The sequence below is a fragment of the Capsicum annuum genome, chromosome 10 (assembly GCF_002878395.1).
Source record: "Capsicum annuum cultivar UCD-10X-F1 chromosome 10, UCD10Xv1.1, whole genome shotgun sequence".
Taxonomy (NCBI): Eukaryota; Viridiplantae; Streptophyta; class Magnoliopsida; order Solanales; family Solanaceae; genus Capsicum; species Capsicum annuum.
The window spans coordinates 115,012,823-115,036,622 of record NC_061120.1 but is presented as its reverse complement, the minus strand read 5'-3'; the positions used below and the strand labels follow the sequence as shown (position 1 = coordinate 115,036,622).

General features: G+C 40.6%; 2 protein-coding genes across 2 annotated transcripts; one reads left to right on the top strand and one right to left on the bottom strand.

Annotated features, from left to right (window-relative positions):
- Positions 1–2,175: 2,175 nt before the first annotated feature.
- Positions 2,176–3,352, bottom strand: LOC107851082 (ribosomal protein S4, mitochondrial). The gene is given in 1 exon segment (XM_016695988.2): positions 2,176–3,352. A coding segment is annotated over 1 exon segment (1,038 nt). The 5' UTR covers positions 3,229–3,352; the 3' UTR covers positions 2,176–2,190.
- A 10,657-nt stretch (positions 3,353–14,009) lies between these two features.
- LOC124887776 (ABC transporter G family member 26-like) lies at positions 14,010–14,495 on the top strand. The gene is made up of 2 exons (XM_047397697.1): positions 14,010–14,176; positions 14,303–14,495. The coding sequence occupies exons 1-2, from the start codon at positions 14,010–14,012 to the stop codon at positions 14,493–14,495; spliced, it is 360 nt and encodes a 119-aa protein (XP_047253653.1).
- Positions 14,496–23,800: the final 9,305 nt, after the last annotated feature.

Here is a 23,800-nt window from a genome sequence, read left to right as displayed (position 1 = left end):
GGTGAAAAGACGATAGTAGACCAGACGGGGGCACCACCAGAACACCCAAAGAAGGATCTATTTTCTTTTGAAGCTATAGTACATATGCACTTTATACGTCTGTCTTACTAATAATATTCCTTAGCATACATCTATACTATAACCCTCCCCTTTGGGAGGTGTTTTCAAGGGATGGCGGACTCCGCAGCTGCGGATCGGGCACTATCACTATACTACGCGATGCTTTTAACCAAAAAAATGGAAAAGAAATATCTTAGTGTTGTTTCTAGGTTGGGGGTCGGGGGCAAGCCTTCAAGACATGACTTCAAGCTATTAGTACGACTAGCAGGCTTCCTAGCTCAAGTAAATGCCACAACCCAATAAGGCGAGAGTTTAGTTGCACAATAAGGGTTGGGCCTTATAATGAAAGAAGAATTGGATGTGGAAGGTAGAATTGAACCAATGTGTGGAACAGCATTCCCAGTATGACTTGCCTAGCTAGTGCTTCCTAGCTCACTATACTAAATGAATTTCCGTTGTCCATCCCCAATCTTGCGTATGCCATTCACGCACTTTTCTACATCCACGTGCGGGGTTGGAATTAGAAAAGTAATTGAATCGAAGAATCGAATTCACTCTGACATCTTTCAAAGCCAGCCTGTGGTAAGAGTTGGGCAGAGGTAGCCCTCAATTACTTACTAACTTACTCGGTAAATTAGATAGCAAGAGGCCAATCCTCAAGAATTTGATTTCCAAGATAAACCATTCGAATGCTACTAAACGAAAAGAATAGTCTATTTGAACAGGGCACATACATCACGCATAAAGAAGACGCCAAAATACAACCAATGAATTTTTCCATTTCGGCATACTTTGGCCTTTATACGATAAAGTACATCAAGAAGAAACTAATTGCAATAGAAGGGTCCAGGTCAGAATTTGCAGGTAGTTAGCCGCTTTCTCTATAGGAAAAGACCTTAGGCTGTACAACAACTCTGCTATTCTCCCTTTCAAGTAGGGGTTCAACAGAGCTTTATTTAAAGAACATTAACCACCACTTTGACTGATGCGGATGCGGTTCTCTCGTCATAAAAGAAGTAATGAAAGGGAAGCCCAGGGTTAAAGCGCATTCGTTGTTACCTGTATATCTTTCTAGAGAAGAGATCTAGCAATGCATTCTAGGCATAGATCATTGGTATTGGATGTATCGTTAGGTTGTGCCGAGTTAAATATGCTTCTTTTTTTTTCATTGCAGAAAAGAGATCCCTTCCCCTCACTTTCCAAAATGATGAATATGAAGTCCGAGAGGCTGCAGGTACTATGGATCCTCTGACACCCAATTGGGTTGCTTTCCCAGGTCTCGTCGGTGTTGCTTGTAGGTCGTGATGTGCCTTGAGATGGCCGTCTCCTGTCCCCCTTCCAGTGGGGAACCCGCTCCCCTGTCGTCGCTCTGCTGCATCTGGCCCATCCTTTAGGCACCTTTGGAAGGGAAGGAGTGTTACAACGTACACGCTTCCCTTTACTCCATAAGGCCTTCTCATCAGTTGCAGGGTTTGGTGGCCCGAAGTTGACTTGGCTTTGCCAAAAAGCCTCATCTCTAAAAGCCCGGCTCGCGAGGCACCTTTCTCGTAGTAGGGTTCCAACCCTCGCCTCGCTCTTGTGACATACTATGTTTCCCCTCTCTATTCCCAAGTAAAGGGTGAGTCCCATGTGTCAGTTTGTGGATCGTGGTCTCACACACTAATCCCTACAGGTGCCCGTAGTAGGTGCTACCTAAACCAATCATCATATCGGTCCCAAGGCCCCATTATTGGAAAGGCTCGGCTTCAAAATCGTACATAGAGCTTTCGCCTCATATAGTTCCTCTAGGGATGGAGGTAGGCCCGGCCCAGGCTTGTGCGGTTAAGGTTATTGTACACGACCTCATAAGAAAAGAATGAAAAAAATAATGTTTCCTTTCCTTAGAGTCAAGTGGCTGAATGCTCCTGCATTAAGATTGAAAACGAAAACTTGTCGTCAAAATAAAAAAAAAAGGCAATCAATCATAAAAAAGAAAAAATATGGAAATGGTGAATCAAGATCTAGATGGATCCCTATCTTTATCTCTATCCACGGAGATACCTATCTATATGGAGAGAGATCTATCTATGAATCGGCCTAGACTATCCTCTATCCAGATAGATATGTCCCTATGAATGACTACGCCGATCTTTATATGTTTTGGCCACGTCCCTTTCTGCTCTGAAGAAGAAGGTTTGGATCTTTCAATCTTATGTCATAAGGTATGTGACCTATGTTAGGTCCATAAGATACCACAGCTTTTGGTGTTCTATGATTCACCTCCGAATAATGAGTAGGTAGTTCGATCCTTTTTATTTTGATCTTTTTAGTAAACTGATGGGGGGATGCGGAGCAATAGGTCGAATTACTATATAAAGAAGAGTTGTAAAATGTAGGACTTCTTGTTCGAGTAGGAATATTTCGGTTTTTCTCGTTCCTTCTCTTCAATAAGAATAGGGATTTGAAATGATACAAATTCCTCTTCATTCTGTTGTGCTCAGAGAAAGAACTGCCTAAGCATACTTTTTTGGATCCAAACTTCTTTGTTCTTTCCAAGTCTTCTTCTTGCATAGAAGAACACAACTGTTGCAAAAACTGGGATTTTAGTAGTAGGAGGCATCCCCTCTTAGTTTTGAGTAGGCAGAACCATTCTGTTTTGGTTCTTCTCCATGGGTGATCCAGGAATTTGCCTATTATTTTCTCAACTGAGATTTTGATATAGAAGGATCTCTTTATTTCTTCACCACGGGTTCTCGCATCATTTTCTTGACAAGATATTATATCACCGTGGGAGAGTTTAAAATGAGTAATGTTAACCATTCCATTATTCACACAAACCCTTCAATGACTTATCGGTTGCCTTGCTTGATGAATAGTTTCACAAAAATGGAGAGGAACCGGGATAACGTCTGATCTTGTTCCTGGATTGAGTAGAAAAGGGATATATAAAGTTCGTTCTCTTTCTCTGTGCATCTCTGTGATGGGTAAATCTCCATAAAAAAGGGACAACTTTCGTGTAGTTTGTGATTGGATGTAACTGTTAAGATTTTCTCTAGAATAAATCTTTCTCTTAATAGATCTCTTCTTGTTCCTCAATCTTCAGAGAATACGGCGTTGTATTATTGTAAGTTCTCTGTTCCAAACATTTCCTGAAAGTAGATGACAAGTTTTAAATCTTAATGCAGGCATCGCTCTTTCCTTTGTCCTTCCCCCCTATTTTTGCCCTATCACTAGTGGTTACTCCCGATCCGAAGCACTCCTTTTCCATTCATAGAGAGATCCACACAACAATATTAGTCTTTTTGGGGTTAATGTTCTCAATGGTGAATCGATCATTCGATATCCTTTTCCTTCTGCGATGGAATGGAAGAAAAGTAATAAAACCTGCGATAGCTACTGAATAACCTCTTTTTACTTTATCAATAATAAGGCCTTTGACCTTTGTATTCGTTCACCTAATCTTGTTCAGTTCCATCCAAGCTCGATTTTGTCTGAATCTTCATGGAAGAAGAAGAAGCGGTTCACCAGCCACTACATCTGTCGATCCCACCAAATCATTAAACCTGGCGGCGGCTCGCTCTTTGATCAGTGATTCACCGGCTACTAGATAGATGAAGAATCTCTCCAAAATCTGCTCTTTGATCATTGATTCATCGGCCACTAGATCAAGGAATCCCACCCTATTCTCAAACCTGGTGGCTCAGTTGTTTAGCACTCCTGTAGGCTTATCTTGCATGCAAATTCTGGGAGTCCCAAGTCCTGCATCCACCAAGAACATTTCTTCCCTTAAGCGTAAAACTTCAGATTGTAAGGCATTTCCCCTACATAAGAAAAAACTGGAATTAGATCTTGGAAATAATCGACTCAAATAAATGCTCATCATAAACTTTCCTCTGATCAAGCTTATCATAACCTTTTTTTTATCTTCTTCGTGTTCTATTGATCAGAAGCATCCAGCAGCGCCTTGCCGGTTTAGAATTCGAACACAAAATAGCCAAAGAATCAATTAGTAATATGCTTTCTACAAAGTGAAAGAATCGATTCGATCGTTCAAGTCGGATAGCATTTATCTACACTAGGATCCGACCTACATGAACTTCTTTCTTCTTTTATGATATTTCTATCAAGCGAAAAAAAGAAGTGACTACCTTACTTAAGCAATTATTAGATCGATCTTTGAAGGATAGGATCTTTTTTTATGGTTGACACCTCTTGGAAACCAAACCGGAAAGAGAATTCATGAAAGTTCATCCAATGGCAGCTCTTGACCAGTATTAGATAGCTGCTAGAAAGAATGACTCTTTGAACAAAGAGTGAGATGCGAGAAAAAGTCAGTCTGCATTCAAGCGTTTTACTAGAACTTCCTCAGTTAACTCGGGTAATTCAATTTATTAAAAAATCAAGGAATAAGCACTACTAGTCTTTTCAAAAACTGCTGCTAAGATCCAAAGTTACATAGATTTCTCTCTTTTAGTGTGGGGGCATTAGTAAAAGGCCTAAGCGGTCTTAGCTCCTTCTTTGGTCTTGATGCCCTTGCCCCTCTTCTCTTTTCTCTTCTTTTAGAAGTTGTCTGTGATCGGAACTTCTTTCGCTTTGAACAACTTTGGTCCTTTTGAATCTGTTAAATGGCTAGTCGAAGGTAAAGGAAATGAAAAAAATGTAACCAGGAACGAGAATATCAGAGTCGGCATTACAAGGATAGATGGGATTAAAGGTGAAGACAAGGCTGCTGTTTAGCAAGATAGCAACCATTGAACTAGGCAATCGGCAATCCAGCTACCATCCATCAAGAGCGAAGGATGTGGCATCAGGTAGTTCTTTGAACCGAGGCACGAAGGCCCAAAGGTGGATCCAACTGGAACGATTTCACTCTCTATGAAGGAACATGACAAAAAGCTGGAGTGCCCTTTATTTTATGTCTACTACCAGTTCTTCCTACCGAACTACGACGCATCCTTCAGATAGATGTAAGATAATGAGCTCGGATATTAATGAACTCTATAGAAGAGTTATCTCTCGGAACAAGACTCTTACCGATCTATTAACAACAAGTAGATCTACACTGGGGGAATTAGTAATGGGTCAAGAGAAATTATGCACGAAAGCATGGATACAATTCTTGATAATGAAATCCGCAGAAAACCAATGAGTTCATAAGTCTCATGTCAGAGCTTATTATAAGTTATAATAAGTGAGAGCTTCCAAAAGCAATGTTCATAAGAAAAGCAAAAAAGCTCTTTATCATCAAAATGACTCTCATTTTAGTTTAATCCTTCTTCGATTGAAATAGGGAGCACTTGGAATCAAATGAATTCGGACAAAGAAAGTGCGGAGTCACTAGTCCCGCTAACATGATAATTGAGTTATGTTGGGCTATTCTCTAGTCACATCTGGGAAGACTCTCACGTCTACATCATAACACCAAGACGGATTGTATGAAGAGATTGATTTTCATTTTCGGATCACCGCTCAAAAATAGGTGGAGTTCGCCCCTTGAAGGATAGTTAAGTGTTGTAATAGGGGGTTGTTTAGCGAACGGGAAGCAGTCTCCATACCAACATAGAAGGCTTTGCAGCTATCCAGAACCAGAAGAGAGCCTTACTCTATGGAGGTGCTAACGCTTTACTAATATAATATAATGAAAAAGTAAAAGCTCTTCTTCTGTTCTACGAATCTAACTAATCTATACTACTAACTATAATAGGTCTTCTAGAGTGAACTAGCATAGCGGAGTGAGATATATCGAAGAATGAACTTAGCCTTCAACCACAAATGGAGTCCTTTAGGCAGTCGATTGCCCCTTTGCTTCCACTAACTTACGTCGTGAAAACCCGTCAATGAAATAATGAAATGAAGAGAAGGGATTTTCCCATCCTATGAGCCCTGCGATCTCAAGATTAGTCAGTCACTTGGAGGATTTTATTGACTGGAACATAGAGATGAAAGGTAAAGACTAGTATTTAGCATATAGCTAAGAGAAGACGGGGCTGTCTCTGTTAGAATCATTTATAGTCCTTGTCCTGAAAGCTTAGTGAGGAAAATCCTCGACAGAGAGGAAGTTTTTCTTTTAATGTTTTAATGAGTGAACTTTCAAAGAGACTTTTCCCTTCTTAAATGGATAGCTCACTCTCCTTTAAAGGTGTCCCTACTGAACTCTATGGATGGCATATGATTAACTAACGTAAGAGAGAGAGTTTGGCATTTCCTCGCTCAATCTCATATCAGTCAGTCGTCTTACTATTGTCGAATAAGCTCTTACGCAGCTGTGTGGGAAAGCGAGTAAAGGAGACCCCACCCCATTCTATTACCCTTTAGGGGAAAGAATCATTGTTCCCCTAGCAGAAGACTCACCAACAAAATCCGTCGTCTTGCCTGTCTCTTTCTGCAATGAGTTCAGTGCCGAGATTGCCTACGCATCCATTAAACTTTATTGTTCCATACTAAATTCCTTTCTTCACCAATCAATTGAAGAACCAATTAGTTATAGCAGCACCTGCGACTGAAAAAATAGCCCTGGAAAACATTCAAAAGAAGAGGTCTAGGGATGGTTTCGGAAAGGGATCGAAGAGAATGTAGTTCATTCAAGGCTCAGACAAAATTAGTTAGAAGCACCTCTTTCTATAGATATTGACTTGATGTGATGTTCTCTTCTCTCTTCCATAAACCATAGGAAATATCCGCAGCAGACATCTTCAAAAAAGCTGGTTGGAGTTTGGGTAGTTGGTCGGAAAGTACCTAGTTCATTGACACCTATTGCCTTCGTCTTATTCAAATGTTATTGGCAGAATGCCTTCAATCTAGTCTTGAAGCAACGAACCAATCGTCATGCTTAACATACACATTTTGTAGAACTTATGCCCCTCCTCTCTTTAAGTAGAATCAGGCTGAGCGATCTACTATGAAGATACAATAGGAAGGATGATACGAATATAGAAGAGAGAGTCTCGCATCCCAAGTGGAACATAGAATTCATGCTCAACACAACCTAATTGGTGAGCGGATGACCTCCTTATTTATTAGCAGCCAAACCCACTTTATTATGATTTTCCATTTTTTATACATAGTAAAAAAGAGGTCCTCAGGTCAACTCACTTAAAAAAGCCAATATTCAGTTGCTGTTCTGTAATCCCTATTCACTCTATCATGATACGAGGAATAAATCTCAGCAGGGGCCCATCAGCCCCATCTTTGAAAAGAGAAGAAAGATATGCATCTTGCTTACGGCTTTTAAAGGGATCTTTCCTTCCTTCGCTACCTACTTCTCAATACCCTATGCCCCTTGGAAAAGAGCCCGAGGCACCTCTTTACTGATAAAAAGAATAGATAGAAAGAATGGGTTGGCTTAATACATAATTTGATCCACTAGCATCTACTTTCAAACCATTCACCTCTAATCTTTGTTGTGAAGCTCATTCCCCGATCCCTACATCAAATGAGTATGTTCTATGCTTTTAGGGTCAAAAGACTAAACCAAGACAAGTGAGCTAATGATGTCTCCTTCATCAGAAGATGAAATTAGAATCTGAAATACATTGAGATCGCTGAAAAAGACACACAAAACTAGGAGAAAGAAGCAGCACCCTTTATAACCGCCATATATCCATTGATTAAATTGGATTACTGTATCAGGATCTAACAAATACCTTGGTGTAGTTGTCAAATCCCAACCATCTCCCATATCATAACACTTCCAGATTAGGCCGAACTTGATCATATCCAGATCTTTAGTTGACCTTCTCCAAGTTGTGCTACATATAGGAACATCCATAAGTTGATCTAAGGATACATCCTCAGACAACGCAACTGTATAATACCAGGAACACTATTTGAGCCACATTTTAACCCAATTATGGATTACAGTGTGCTCTAAGATATCCCTTTCTTTATCGAACACCATCTCTTCATGGAAGAGACGTATCTCCATAGGTTTTAATTCCTTTCGGAGAAAATCCACTATCTTCCCCTTCAGATAAGGATTGAGAGGCTTCCCTCTTCCAATCTAATATTCTAGAGGTAGTGGATGTGACCGGTTTGGATTTTGTGCAGCCGCCTTCAATCTTTCCCATTTTTTAGATTGGGTAGAATAAAGACATGAACGAACTCTAAAACCAGCATCACCTAATCTTTGTAAAACTGATATTCCTATCGGATACTTATTCGACACAGTGCAGAGTCCAAGAGTTGTCCTATAGGACAATAATAACCTTAAAGATATTGGAGATAAATCAATTTGCATTGATTTAACCCAAAACTTCTTGGCAAACTCAACAGCACCAGTGTCTGATATGATAGACTTAGCATCAGAAATAGTAACACCGAGCCAATCCAGTAATATTTGGTACTGTAGGGCCACTTGTTTATTGGTGATTAGGATATCATCACCTAACAAAGTGTAGTCCTTAAATGGACGATTAAGATACGGGTATGCTTTCTTGGCTGCTAACTACACTATATAGTGATGGGACAATAAAAAGAGAGACCATGATCCATAGTAACCTAATGGCTGACCACAAAGAAATGCAATCTCATACATTCTTTTAGTGATTGGTCTCCCAACCATAAAGGTGTTGAGACCCAAAGAACTATTGACTATTGAAGATGCAAATGTAGACCCAAAGATACAAGACTTAAGGGAATACATAACACTCAATGGCCAACGGTTCATTGCCGATTTCAAGTCAAAGGAATAACATTCATTCTTCTTTCCTCTTCTCAATTTCAGCAAGGGACGCTCTTGGTCGCTATTTTACATAATTGCCCACTTATAGATAGGAAATAGAAGTCACTATTTTACATAATTGCGAATAGGGAACAACCGTCTCTTACCACCTCCCTGAATGGTCTAACTCAACCTACCTGTTACCTATTGCACATTTCTATATGGATATAAATAACCATCAAAATGTGGCTCTACGGCTCTCTCAAAATATTCAAGAGACTCATTGGCAAACAGAAGGAAGCAACACCCAACTCAATGAATCTGAAGCAGCAGATCTGCAAGACTCAGTCCTTCTTTCTTCTTTCTCAGTTTAAAGAGAGGAGAGGAAGGGAGAAGCGAACGATTTTTGATCATTTTATTGATGAGATTTTTAATGAAAGCTGAGATAGGTTAAGTGTGAAGAGTCAAATATTGCCCTACTTTTATTATTTCTTAGAAGAATGGCCCCGGTATACTCCTAAAAAGGCGATTCTCACTCTACTGAATTGAAAGAATGACTCCCGCATTTGGAACAGATTAGTTCAATACAAATAACAAAGAATAGAAATTGGAGAGCAGGTGCCTTTCCCTAGTGGAAGCCCTCCCAGCCCAAAGTAAAATGCCCAGATTATTTGGAAAAAAAAAGATACGTTAGTCATGCATCATAATTGGTGAGCTTATGCCGGCCATAGTTCCTTCCCTGCTCTTAGTTTGCTTTAAAGGCACCATTTTCGCTAGTAGAAAGAACATATGGTTAACTGAATGGATCACAGGTTCCTGCCCCACAGTCTGAGTTCCTTAGTTTGCCCTTCCAGGCTTGGCTTCAGTCTCTACGAGCTCAGCAGCAGCTTCTTGGGATGGGCCACCAGCTTGAGGCTGTTCCTGATGGTGGACTTCAAAAATGGTAGCCACTGCTTCTTCAGTATGAGAATCGCCTCTTTGTCGCTTGTGGCCTGGGTGGCTCGGTTCAGCCGAGCCTGTGGGCGTGGTGTTTTGTCTGTAGTTAGATTGGGAAATCGATTGGCGATTTGCCTTGCTTGGCTTACTTGCCTGATTGAAAGAGTTTTCCCGTTGGAAAGCTACTATGAATAAATGGATTGCCTCTATTGAACCTAGCCTTACTAAATATCCTAGGAAAAAAAGCCAGCTGCTGCAAATGTCCTTGAGAATGAGTTCATGCTCTTCTTGTTACAGTAAGTGCTGCAATTGAATCAGATCTTGATGAAATAGAATAGGAGTTCTTGGTGTAAGCGTAACCGCAGTTGACTAAATATCCGCCGTGGTTGAATCACAAGAAAGAAAGAGGGTAGCATAGGGTAGAGTAGATTCGATGGTATGCCACAAGGTTATCCGAGTTCACAGGTGTCCTTGCTTTCCCTTAATAGTCTGAGGGGAATAGAACTCCCTTGAGATAGGAAAAATAAAGAGTGAGGTAGTGGACAACTAAGAAAGATTATCTTTTCAAGGCTAGAAGTGCTATAAAGGAAAGTAGGTAGAAGAAGAAGATAAGAACTATCTTGCTATACCTGAATTAGTTTGACTCAATGCTTGCACTAGGATCTTTCTCCCCAGCTTCTTTCTACGATTCTAGTCATGCCCTGCTAGTATACCTTGAGAACCTGAGCTACTATTTTCTTTTCCTAACCCATATATCATAGTTAGTACCCTCAAAACCATTGCCTTTCAAGTAGAGCATCTTTTCAAGTTAGTCTTGTCCCGCCTGCTCGTCAGCAAGTGCCTCGGGCCCTGCCTCTCTTTTCCAACAATCATAGTCGAGTGCTTCATTCCTTTTCTTTTAGGCGAGCTACTTCATTCCATCCTTTCTCTTTCTATTTTGAAATACTTTTGGCTTGAACTCTATTCGTTTGAGCTCGCAACCCTTCTCGACCTGTCTTTTCAGACTCATTCCCTTTCTCTTTTGAGACAATCTTAGTTCAAGCACTAGTCGATAGACTGATCTCCAACTAGATTTTTGGAATGAACTTCGTCACAGGGAAGTGCAGGTTCGAGCCCAGCTCGTGAAAAGGCCTTTACTATTAAAGAAGAATGAGCTTTCTCTATCTCCACAACTCTAATTGTAACATGATCTGGGGAAGCTGTTCAGTAAGGAAAGATCGTATCCGCGTAGAGCAGCTAGGGCTAGAGCAGCAATCTTATTACTTCCGGCTGACTGAAAGGGAGAATAAGACTCTTTCTTTGCCTTAGTTTGTGAAAGACCCCTGGAAATACAAAGAAGAGTAAGAATACAGTTTCTAACAAGTATAAATCTCCAGATTCAGCAAATGAAGCAAGAGCAGGTTTCTCAGCTGGAAGTCATATCCCCAGCTAACGGAGAAATGGAACTATCCTTGCGACTTCTTCCCTAGATTCATTCCTTCCTTAAGGGAATTTCTCATTCGAGGATTTGAGAGGATTCTCATCTGGCTCTTAATCAGCGAAAGAAGGAGTACAAGAGGTCTCACCCGGTGGACCAGTAAACACTTTACCTACACGATAGTCAAGTGAGCATTATACCGAGTCATTGGAAATTGAAGTAAGGGAATTGGAGACTTCCCCAATCGGAGATAAGAGGAGTGACCTAACCACTTAGGAAGAATCAAAACCATAGAAAATGTTCCAGCTTCGCCGTCCTTACCTTCAATCCAATCTGATTCTTATTTCGCGGAAAATCTTTCAAGTTCGGATATGATCACCCAATATAACCCTCCTTAACTGCCCTAGCTTCTTGCCCATCAGGCATGGTGGCACATCCTTCTTGATTGGGCATCTTTCAGAGAGGAAACTACATATGAATCAGGCACACTCTAACCCCTGAACTTCCCTCCTAGAGGATAGTACTTTACTTCTTGCTCTTTGTCCATTCGGAGAATAAGGTTTGAAAGGACAACTTTTAATAAGATTAGATGCTCGACCCAAACTATTAAATATCTCCTGATTCTCTTAAGGCCACAAATCACAAAAATTTGAGCAAGAGCGCTATCAAAGACTGTTTCCCTGGAAGAAGAGCTGGGCAAAGACTAAGGGAATATCTTTTCATTGCTATAAGGCAGATGAAGTCCGACATCAATAAAGAGAAAGACTTTCTTCTAAAATGCGTCATCACATCTTTCATGCTTCTGGTTCCGTGGAAGGTGAAAGTGCCAGGGACAGAACTCTGGGCTCATAACTCCTGGGGGAGCACTCTCCAGGAACATAACAGTATTCTGTCACCGCGAGCTTAGGGCATTGGATTAGAATTCCCCCACCTCATAAAACATCATTTGATGCTTCTGACACATATGATATGAAAGAAGATGAGTCTTTATTTGCCTTATCAGGCATAGTTTCTTTTCAAGAAAGAGGCAGAGGATATAAGCTTGACACCGCAGCTAGGCATGGTTCCATAAACTGTATACGTGGTAGGGCCCACTTCAGAAAGTAGGTTTCCAAGCCCATAGATTCAAGAGTAAAGTTAGAGGCTGACTAGGGAAGTAAGAAATTCAAATGAAAGAAGGTTCTTTCACCTTATATTGATTCTTTGTTCCTGCTTCAACTCATAGATGACTGCCCGAGGATTACTCACTCTACTATGAGACCACTAAGAGGGATTAGATTACCAACCCCTCTTTCTAACTAGAACTTCAGAACAGTTATGCTTGTCGCCCGCTAAAGCAATTATCGCAGCTCCAGCTGAAGCAATTGTAACTGCTCCGGTGGATCAAAGCTACTCGAAAACCATGATAGGTGCTTGAGATCAGAACTGCTTACAGTAGCCTTGACCTGGTCCAATGGAAAGGGAAAGCGGAATGATTGAGCATAAAAAAACTCTAGAGAATGAACTATTACGTGCAAACAATGGAAATTCAATAATAAGAGTCTGATCTTCTCGCTTAAGAATATGCGATTCCTCTGGAGTGAAGTTTTTGGGGGGAAGAGAAGATGAGGAAGCTAGTTTAATTAAGGAAGCCATTTTCTTTAATGTATACTAGATGGTATGCAAAAGCATGATGCATGACGCTTCTCCTTTTTTAGTCCACTCTCCCTTAGAAAATAGAGCTGCTTGAAAGCAGATTTTGAAATTACATAGGTAAATGTAGAGATCACCGGTGTCCTTGCTTTCCCTTAATAGTCCAAGGGGAATAGAATGGCAAAAGCGAAGTGAAACTATGAACAGACGACTCGATCCTTCACCTCTGCCTGCTCTACTATGGTGAATTATATGAACCGTCTCATCTAAAAAATGTTAGATATCAGAGAGGGAACACTTTGATTTAGTTAATTATGTATTAACAGCTAGTACATCGTTGCTGAGTTAGAATACCCCAAACAGTGTCATTTGAACACTTGGTTATAAGAGAATTTTAAAGAAAGTCAAGCGCACCAAGTGCGTGTGGTAACTAGAAATTCACAATTCTAAAGAGTCTCGAGTTTCCCATAGAAAGCATATGGCTCAACAGTTTCAATATTTAGGCAGAGTTTTGGTTATGTCTATCTTATCCACCATATATAAAAATTTGCTTTGTCCAACACCCAGGAGCAACGCTTAACTTGCAGTTCACGACATAATGGAGCATGTTAGACAAGATGAAATTGAGGATTTATCATTGTCCCCTCCAGCTGTTGGCTCCATGCAGATTGCTGGAAGCAATGGCTTTGTCCATAACATAGAGTTCATGTCTCAAGCTTACCTCAGAAATAGAAGCTCTAAAATTAATATAGAGGTAGAGGATGATACATCAATTGCTGATAAAGATCAACCCCTCCCCATATTTCTCAAGGTAATTTTTTCTCTAACCAATCTTTCATTTCTCAGAAATGTGTCAAAGAATTAAATTGTTGATATATGTTTCAGAGTTTTGGATTCTGCCATTTAAATGGTCTTTGAATGCATTTCGCGGATGTTGAGTACAAGGTGAAGATTAGCCAAGCTTCCTCCAATAATCCGGTCAAGGCAGTTGTATCAAAGGTAGCTTCCCAGTTTCACCATGACAATTACAAGCAGATACTCAAGGTTTGAAGAAGGAAGGGTGAAATTCTTGCCTTAATGGGGCCTTCTGGCAGTGGGAAAACAACCCTGTTAAAGATATTGGGAGGAAGATTGCAAGAAAATGTCAGAGGAACTGTCACATACAATGACATCCCATATAATACAGCTATCAATAGGAGGTATATTACCTATCCATCAATAATTCTTTTTTCCTTCTCTCTTTTTATTGCCTTAAAACCAAGAATCTAAAAAAGTCGTTCTTTCAATGTATATGATTTTGTATTAACTTCCATAACGAATTGAGCAATGTTGTGCTGGGTGGGTTTCGTGACACAAAATGATGAGCTTTTTCCACAATTGAGTGTAGAGGAAGCCTTCATTTTTGCTGCATTCTTAAGAATTCAAAGCAAGATGAGTCGACGTCAGAAGTATGAAAGAGCTGAAGTGATTATTAAAGAATTAGGCCTGGAAAGGTATGTGAGCTACCTTTCCATGAACTTCCTTCTCGCCTTTGATTACAAAGAACCACAATCTAAAACTGTTAAAAGAAATTGAACATGATTGTTGCAACTGTTCATTCCAATATTTCACAATCATAGATGTCATCACACGAGAATAGGTGGAGGACTTTTTAAAGGAATATCTGGGAGAGAGAGAAAAAGAACTAGCATAGGGTATGAAATCTTTGTTGATCCTTCTCTCCTCTTGTTCGACGAACCAACTTCAGGCCTTGATTCGTCCTCCGCAAGGAAGGAACGAATCAATTCCCCTTTCCATCTTTTGGTAGCATAAAGAAAACAGATTTAAATTGACACCAAAAGAGTGAGAAAAAGGGGGCAAGTGTACATTAGGCCATGTGCAACAAACAAAGTACAAGGATAGCACCGTACCCTCATAGTTCTCAATCTTTGGCATATCTGGATCGGCAAAAACTCACTCGGTCTGCGCGTCTACCTGGGCACCATACTGACTTTTCTATTTATGATAGTTGGAGTGCACTCCACTTCATAAAGAGTGAATAGAATTCACTCTATACCCATATCCCTGGAACAACTGTAAAATAAACTCCATCTTAGTCTACCCAACTTTGACTTTGACTTAAAAGAGTAAGTTTTTCCCTCTGTTGTTGAAAAGTCAGGACCCGTTGGGGAATCTATTCTAGACCCACCTGCCGGCCCTAAATCTATCTTACTCTTCCTTGGTCTCTTCCACAGATCGGTGGATATGAAATAGAATGAATTCAAGGACAAAGTCGCCAGTATACTATGATCCAGACCCAAGAAGGGCCAGACATGAATCGAAAAGAGTAACTTTCCTCATAGGAGAAAGGGTGCACACTAAATCTAGAGCAGCTCTTTTTCACGATATAGGTAAAATTTCATTAATTCAGTACTTAATCCCTCGTCAAATGAATAAAAAAAAAGAAGGTTGGCTTTTCGCCGTGCTCCTTTTTTCAGTTATAGGGCAGAGAGAGGGAGGCAACTGAAACTTTTAGAGTTGAGTTTATGCTTTTTCCTCCACTTTCGATAAGCTTTTCATAGCCATAGTCGTACTTAAGTACCCTTGTAGGGGAATCCACTTCTGAGATGGAGACAATCCCAAGATGCATATGCTCTTTTCAGGGTTGAAGAAAGAAGTAAGCGCAGCTATTGGACTTCTTTATGGTATGGCAGCAGTAGTAAAGAAAGAAGCTGCTCACTCTGCTTTACCGAAAAAGGGAGCACTGAGAAAGGGGCGACTATCATACGGAAATGAAACTAGTAAAGTAAGATGCCAGAACTCTTGCTTTCGTCTTGTCTTTACTCTTCCCCCCATCCTCCCGTCGCCTGTCCACTCAACTCTGATACCCGAATCTCCTTTTGTTTGAAGTTTATTGGACATGAATGAACCTGAACAGACGTACCCGCTGCTTCTACTTTCTCGCATATGGGTTCAGTTTCATAATGTTATTACCGGACTCCATTTATTGAATTTGGTCTAGCTATATTACAAGCTTCTGTTTTTATGAGCAAAATCTAATTATAGTAGAAAACCTACTTTCTTAATAAAGAGAAGTTGGGGACATAGTAAACCTCCTACTATAAGAGCGATTCCCTGGGACCGGAAGGGGAAAGATTTAATCTTGAAAGACTAAGCCCCCGGCTAGCAAGATTGGGAGGGTTAGTGTCCTCTTAAGAAGGAATACCCAACTTCTGGGGTCACTTCGATCATGAGGAGAGAAGAGTGGACCATTGAAAGTCTAAATTTCTATCCGCCCAAGGTAGAGAGTTCAATTTCAAATCCAACGATTTCTTGACCTACGAATCTTCTATTATGCAACTCAACCCTTCTCCGCAAACTCTTTCAGTTGTTGGATGCACAAAACAACATATTCCCCTTTACTACGACTCGGTGACCTTTGACACGTTATGCCTGGTTGCACGTAATCTTGACTTTCGCCTTTCATTCGTGCAGTTGGACTGACTAGTGACAACAAATTCAATCTTGAGACTGAGCCCTACCTCTCACCTTTCAGTTCATTACAAGGAAAGACTAAAAAGAAAAAAGGAAGCTTTTGGCGGACACAAGCCCTCGGGACTTGACACTTGGACACAGGGAAGCTTGCCCAGGGTCCTTCGTTTGGAACTGCCCTTTTCATTTCCAAAGTGGAATTCCTCCTTGCTTTCCCCTTTGACCTGTGCCAAACTCCACTTTTGCTATTTCCAGGTGGAATGATCCATCCAACCTCGGTATCGGCAACCAAGACACCCTTTTCTGTCGAATAAATCTTCAAATCATCATCTTCAAACCACGACTCCGATCACGGTTTCCAGTTGACTTTATCTCAGGTGACAGGGGTAGGAGAACACTTCACAAAATGCGCTTTGACAGCAAACGAAATCTTTGAAATTCAATAAGAATAGCACTGGGTGGGTAAGATATAGGATTTTTGTCTGAGTCACATGGTTCACAAAATGGATCTATGATTTCAAGTCCACTCATTGATTTCGAGAAAATCGAATCAATTGGCTTTCAGCGATGCTTCTAACTTGAGATTTTGATTCATAGAACTAGCCATCAAATGTATATTCATCCATCTATCAGCTACGTCTTCTTTAGTGAATAAAAGAGGGACTCGTTTCATAGGTAGAAAGGATAGGAAGAAGGGAGAAGGCTGTTGTTGAGGTTTTTATTCCAACTAGCGAGGAAAGGCATCGTTTTAGTCCTATAGAATAAATGTGAAACGCAGAATCCTCAGAATCGTATGATTCAGATACCTGACAAAATGAACAGATAAAAGATTGGGATAGCCAGGATAACCTATTTCAAGATCAGATGATCCACCTCTTTGTCCGCTTGTGAGGGCTAACTCGGATAGGTCAGATACGAGGAAAAGAGCCCATAAAAGAGAGATCGAATGCCCTTTCCGATGCAGTTCATGATGCGGAGCTGCCAACTAGCTAAGCTAGGTAGTTTATTGTTAGAATATCCATCGTAGTAGGAAGATGGAAAGAATATACTATACACTATAGGAGAGTCAAAGAATAGGCCTGTTGGAACTATATCAAGATTAGAATGACAAGGAATATCCATATCCGTATATAATAAGTTGGGTTCTATCCTTCCCGCCCACCTCAAACATATCTGGAGGGAAGAATCCGAGGGTAGCCTGATGATTAAGGGACAGGGACACTGTCAAAAGGGTATGGTTCTTTTTTATCACCCCGGATGATGCACACTGCTTTAAATAAAGCACCGTGAATAATGCGCCAGACCGCCTAACCAGTTGAACCGTTCTATTATAGAAAGGGTAAGCCACAAAAGAATGTTCTTTGCTTCCAGCTATCCTCATGAGTCATTTTTGCTGTAATCTGTCTCTCGATAAGAAGCTTTCTTTTGACCCGGGTTAATCTCGTCTTCTTGAAGAATTACGGATTCCTAAACCTAGTAAGGGAAAGCAATTCTACTCCAATTGCATTTATCAGTTGGATGAGAGTGAGAATAAAAAGGAAGCCAGGAGGAAGAATGGAGTATAGAATTACCTCTAGAGTACAACCCTACTCCTGCGCCCCTCAATCCCATATCTACTACTTAGTCAAGCCCTTAACTACTTCTATATCTTAGAACAACCCTTCTCTCTGATCGACGTTTTATAGTCTTCATATCTATGGAAAGAGGAAGCTAGGCGAGGATTCTAAACAATTCTATCGAGCCAAACAATAAAAAGAGAAAGATAGAATACCTTTCTTAGTTAGCCTAGCGTGCCATAAACCTACAGGGAACAAGAGCAAGATCGAAGACATTCCTTTCATTCTTTTATACCCCTCTGTTCTTAGTTGCTCCTCTTTCTAGGGATCTAATGGTCGTAGACCACCTTTTTGTAACTATGCTGAAGAATTCTTTCCCCTAATGAGTTCTCGAGTGAAATGGTCCAAGCCATAGGAAAATATCCAGTTTCTATCACAACATATGACGTTTATCCTAAAGCAGCATTTCTTGAAGTAGTATTCCCATAAGTAGAGATGAAACCCTTGCTTGTTTATCCCGACAAGGGTTTATGAATCACTCAAACGAGCCTTTCTAGCCGCATCTGAATCGGCATCCCTATCCATATGTTTATGCGCAGGGGCATCCAAATCCGAATTTGTAGAATCTATTGGGGAATCCCCATCCATACCCGAATTGGCTAAATTTAGTATAGTGGGTCTTGTTTTGATGCGGGAAAAAATCATTTTAAAAGGCATCTCGATGAAAGAGGACTGAGAACCATAAGGTGAGCGCCAAAACGCTAGGACAAACTGCACCCACAGACACGCATGATAAGGGGGTGTAGGGACAACTAGGCCACCACTTTCACTAGATATGGGTCTGAATGACCCAAGAGCCCGCCACTAGAGAGATCGAATGCCCTTTTCGATGCAGTTCATGATGCGGAGCTGCCAACTAGCTAAGCTAGGTAGTTTATTGTTAGAATATCCATCCTAGTAGGAAGATGGAAAGAATATACTATACACTATAGGAGAGTCAAAGAATAGGCCTGTTGGAACTATATCAAGATTAGAATGACAAGGAATATCCATATCTGTATATAATAAGAGGGTTTATGAATCACTCAAACGAGCCTCTCTAGCCGCATCTGAATCGGCATCCCTATCCATATGTTTATGCGCAGGGGCATCCAAATCCAAATTTGTAGAATCTTTTGGGGAATCCCCATCCATACCCGAATTGGCTAAATTTAGTATAGTGGGTCTTGTTTTGATGCGGGTAAAAATCATTTTAAAAGACATCTCGACGAAAGAGGACTGAGAAACATAAGGCGAGCGCCAAAACGCTAGCACAAACTGCACCCACAGACACGCATGATAAGGGGGTGTAGGGACAACTAGGCAACCACTTTTACCAGATATGGGTCTGAACGACCCAAGAGCCCGCCACTAGAATCCAACCCTTAAGAGGCTAAGGTCCAAGGGGGTACCGTAGGAAGTAAGATTCACTTGTAACGTTAAGGAATATAGAAAGTTACCCAGAATTCCTAGCAAGGACTTAGCCTTCTATTCATTCCTAAATCCCTTTCACCCAACACTAGCTAACTCGATGGGATGTTAACAGCGGGAATGACAAAAGCAAGACCTTAACCTGGTTCACGCAGTCAAGCAGCAAAGACCTCTTTCTCTTCGGGAGCTTTCGTGACGGCTATAAAGAATGCTACGCACCTAGTGAAAGGCTGTTGGCATCGATCCCTTCAACCCTCCTTGGCATGAAAGGTCGTAAGAGAAAAAAAAACTATTCTTCGTCAGCAGCTTTTTCAACCTACCCGAGGTAAGAAAGTAAAGCAACCAATAGCCTTTTTACCTACTATGCCTTTCACTAGGTGAGCAAAACGTAGTTACCTTTAGCCCGGTCTTCCTTATTAATTATTCATAAGGCACAGGGGAAGCATTATCCTTATAAGACTGTTGCTAAACAAAAGAAATTCTTTTTCACATTCAACCATGAGAGGGAAACTTGAGCAATCAAAGCTACGCCCTCTTCCACTACTGACTATGAACAGTTGACAGCTAATAATTTTGACTTTACTAAGCCAGTTCGGTAAGTTAAGGTCCATGCTTGAAATGAAAAAAAGAGGAAGGGAAAGGAGTCGTTCAAAGCTGTGGAGATAAGGTGGAAGATAAAAAAGCTATATTTATAATAATAAAGAGAATGCATCATGGTGGAGCTACCTCCATCAAGATAAAGGGGATTCCCCCCTTTTCTGTAGGAAGATGGAGTGCACAACGCTTAGTAGATAATGGATCTACTTGTAACATCCAAATGTTAATGGGTTGTTATTTCTGGTTGAAAAGAATGATACCATTGATAACTTCCCTATTTGATTTATTGCAGGGTGTTTGGACTGCTTCCTTCCTATTGATGCTAAATGGAGCATTGGTAAGGGTAATATGTAAAAGGATATTGATAGGATGGTGTAAGAATGACATTTACCATCTTATCCTTGTCTTTATACACTAACATTTTACCACAATCTCTGATCCTTCATTGGAGAGATTCGTAGCCAGACCACTCTTCATAGACAGGATTCCTAGTTGGAACCCAGGCGCCCCCTACCGAGACCGATTCATTCGATCCAATAGGGTGAGCGAGGATCAATCGACTGAGTTCTTCCCCAATTAGCCCTAATTGGAGCAGAGACGAAAACCTCCAGATCCTATATCGATCTCCTCCGGCGTGGTCCTTTAGAAGGGACCATTAGGTTGTTACCTCTGGTGGCATTACCATTGATAACTTCCCTTTATTTGTTCCAATTACCGGGGATTGCTTCTTACGAAGAGGGACAATATATGACTATGAGGGATAAGAATCTACAATCTGTATTTAGTTTGTATATTCTTTTTCTTATGTTAGATAAAAAGTTATTCTTTTTATAGGTCAAACAGCAATATTTGCCTTCTTTCTCAAGAGACCTCCGAAAGGAGGTTTCCAACCTAATAAAATTCTTGATTATTATAAATAATAATTGGGTTGGGCAGATAGTATTCTATACTTTGGGTAGTTTTGCATCCCATTGTTCTAAAGTCCAGAGTATTGTCTTTCTTGAAGGGGACCAATCGTTCTTAGGGAATGTCATGGTACTAACCATATCATAGACGGAACAAAGTCATAAGAATAATAAAGAGAATCTACTCAAATTCATATTCAAAAATGGGATTATCAACTATACTTGACTGGAAAAACCAGCCAATCTACTCTCTTGGTCTCCCCCCTGTAACTTGATAAATCATAAGAGAAGAAGAAATCATTGCATAGAAAGTCGTGCTTACTATCTCCTCCATCGTTGTTATGTAAGAGGAAAAGAGTGAAAAGCTTACTTTTAGGTAGTGGCCTAAGCGCTAAGAAGTGAACATCATGCTACTCAGACTATATGCTTAACACATGCAAGTCGAACCTTAGTTTTCGGCGTTTGAAAGAGAAGGGGAAGAAGCGGGGTAGAGGAATTGGTCAACGCATCAGGCTTATGACCTGAAGATTGCAGGTTTGAATCCTGTCCCTGCCTAATCAGTGGAACATTGTTCATCGAGATAGAAGGCCGGTCCCAACCCGTCTACAAAATGGGGCTAGTGTTCAGTCTTGGTTGGTTCCACCTCTTTGCAGGGTGACAAAACCAGTAGATGTGGAGCACAGATGACCATTTCTGTCACTATTGAATTCCAACGTCAGAGCTCCTTTCCAAGTAGTCAAGTGGCTTTCCGCTCCTTCTACTCTAAACTACTGTGTGCTTATTTGGATCTTTTCACAGTCAAAGGGGTGGCAACATCGGCATGCCTTATAGTTGTAGTTGACTTTAAGCGCACCTAAACTGCCCATTGTCGTCTATTTACAGGCTTGCACTTAATAGTCAATCAATTCGTTTTTCCTCTGAGTGGAAGAAGATTCATCACCGGGCTGGACTTTAAGACCTTAGTTGAAACTACCTTTCCTCATTCATGGGGATCTAATAATTCATGGTCTAGGTTCTTAAGAGAAGGAAGATAGATCACCAAGGCTTTTAGCAACAACAACAAGGAAGAGGCATTTTCGTGGACTGGACGAGAGAGATAGTCATTCCAAACTCCTTCTGCCCTTGGGGAAAGAAAGACTTTATGACCACACTTCTTCTAGCAGATATGTCTTTGTCATAGCCAGTGGAAGATAGATTCCAACTATAGAATATTGATATCCCAAAGCAGGCGAGTCAAGGGGAAAAGCGGTCAGCTAGACTAAAGAGGAAGGATACTAAGAACCAGATCGACTAAAGGCCTTGACTTAGAGCGAAACTAGGGCTGAAAGGATCAGAGTTGAAAAAAATTTTGACTGAGTAGATCGACTAAAAGCTTTCAAGTAAGGGAGCCAGAGAAAGAGAGAGCGGATCTAAAGGATCAGAATGAATCTGCTGCAGCAGAAGAGTTCGCAGAAAAAGCTGCATTGGATGCTTACGATATTACATTAGAAAGAATAAAAGAGGAATAGAAGGCAATGAAGTGGGAAAAGAATTGAATAAAGAAGTAAGAGCAAACTTACGAACTGCAGTTCTACTTTCTAGGGATTCAAGCTTGCGAAATGCCTTATCATTCTAACTTAAGAGTCAAACTTTGGACACAGGTGCGAGTTTTGACCCTACATTTTCTTTTGTCTTCCACCCCCAAAAAGCGAAAGGCAGGAATTAATTACTAGTTACCAGAGTCAACCCGGCTATAGTTTGGAAAAAAAAGATGTTGCAAAGACAGGATTTGACCCCGTGACCTCAAGGTTATGAGCCTTGAGAGCTACCAAACTGCTCTACCCCGCACCGAAGATAAAAACTGAAAACTAATAGATAAATAAGGATAAAATGCACCCCTCCACCCTATCTGTACAAATAGAATAGCCCATTTATACAGAATGGTAAAGGGGCTTCTATGATCATCGACCATAGAAATAGAAATGAAGCATTAATCCTTACCAAATTGATCTTGTTGCTCCTGGCAACAAATATGCCTGAACCATTTCACGAAGTATATGTCCAGATAGTCCAAAATCTCGATAGTTACCTCTCGGCCTTCCAGTTAAAAAACAACGTCGATGAAGGCGTGTAGGTGCACTATTCCATGGTAGGGATTGTAAATTTCCATAAATTTCCCATTTCTCACTCAACGAACGGAATGAATTGAGTGAGAACTAGGCACAGTGCACTCCGGCTCGAGAAAGAACCTCCAAAACAAAGGATCCTTGCTTCTTTTCATTTGGCTAAGAATAAACCATCACCTAAGCAAGTAAGCTAATTTTCTCGTAAGAGACTTTAGCCGAGGGATTTTGAAATGAAACTAGACCATGTCTATGATAAAAGATTCCATGTCTACTAAGTGAGATACCCATAAACATATCGATCAATTCGGGAATTGAATTTTTGTGTCAAGTCAAGTTATATTTTCATGTAACCTAGCTTGAGAAAACATCGTGGATAAAGTATGGCTGGGTAGCAGGCACAGCCAAACCAAAGCTTCATGCCATTCTTGAAAGGACAGTGGAATTCTGGATGAATTGATTTTCGACTACCTGGTAGTAAAGCAAGGAATATCATGAAAAAAATAGATAATTTTTGCCTTTCTCCGGATATTTAGTGAACCAATCCCAACCGGTTCTAGATGTTTTGGAGATGTGGCTCACCTAAACGTTAACGTTCAGAATGATAGGAACATTCTTGAATCAGAAACTAGAACAAAAGCAAGTCTTCTGTTTCCTGTTTTGACATAATCAACTGATTGAACAGACCATCAAGATGCTAAGCTGGAAAAAGAGCTTTGAGACTTCTCGTCCGATAATAGAATATGAATCAATTATGAATGTACGTTCCCGGCCTCCCCTCTTTCGTTTTCTTCTGGTTGGGTAAGGCTGGATTTCATTCAGGATTTTATGATACTTCCGCGCAAAAACAGAGATCAAAAATGCTTGAGTCCTGGGTTTTCATCTTATTAGTGTCTAGCTCGAAAAATGTATGGATAAGGTCCATGCACACTAGTTCAAATTCAACGCACTCACGTAAAACATACGAACTAAACTAGCAAGATTAAGGTTGACTGAAGGAAGAAGGAGAAGCTTAA

Excerpts from the sequence above, each read along its gene's own strand:
- LOC124887776 (XM_047397697.1), top strand. The coding sequence starts at position 14,010 with ATGTTGTGCTGGGTGGGTTTCGTGACACAAAATGATGAGCTTTTTCCA. Across the intron at positions 14,177-14,302 it reads AAAGAATTAGGCCTGGAAAG|ATGTCATCACACGAGAATAG; the intron begins GTATGTGAGCTA and ends TCACAATCATAG.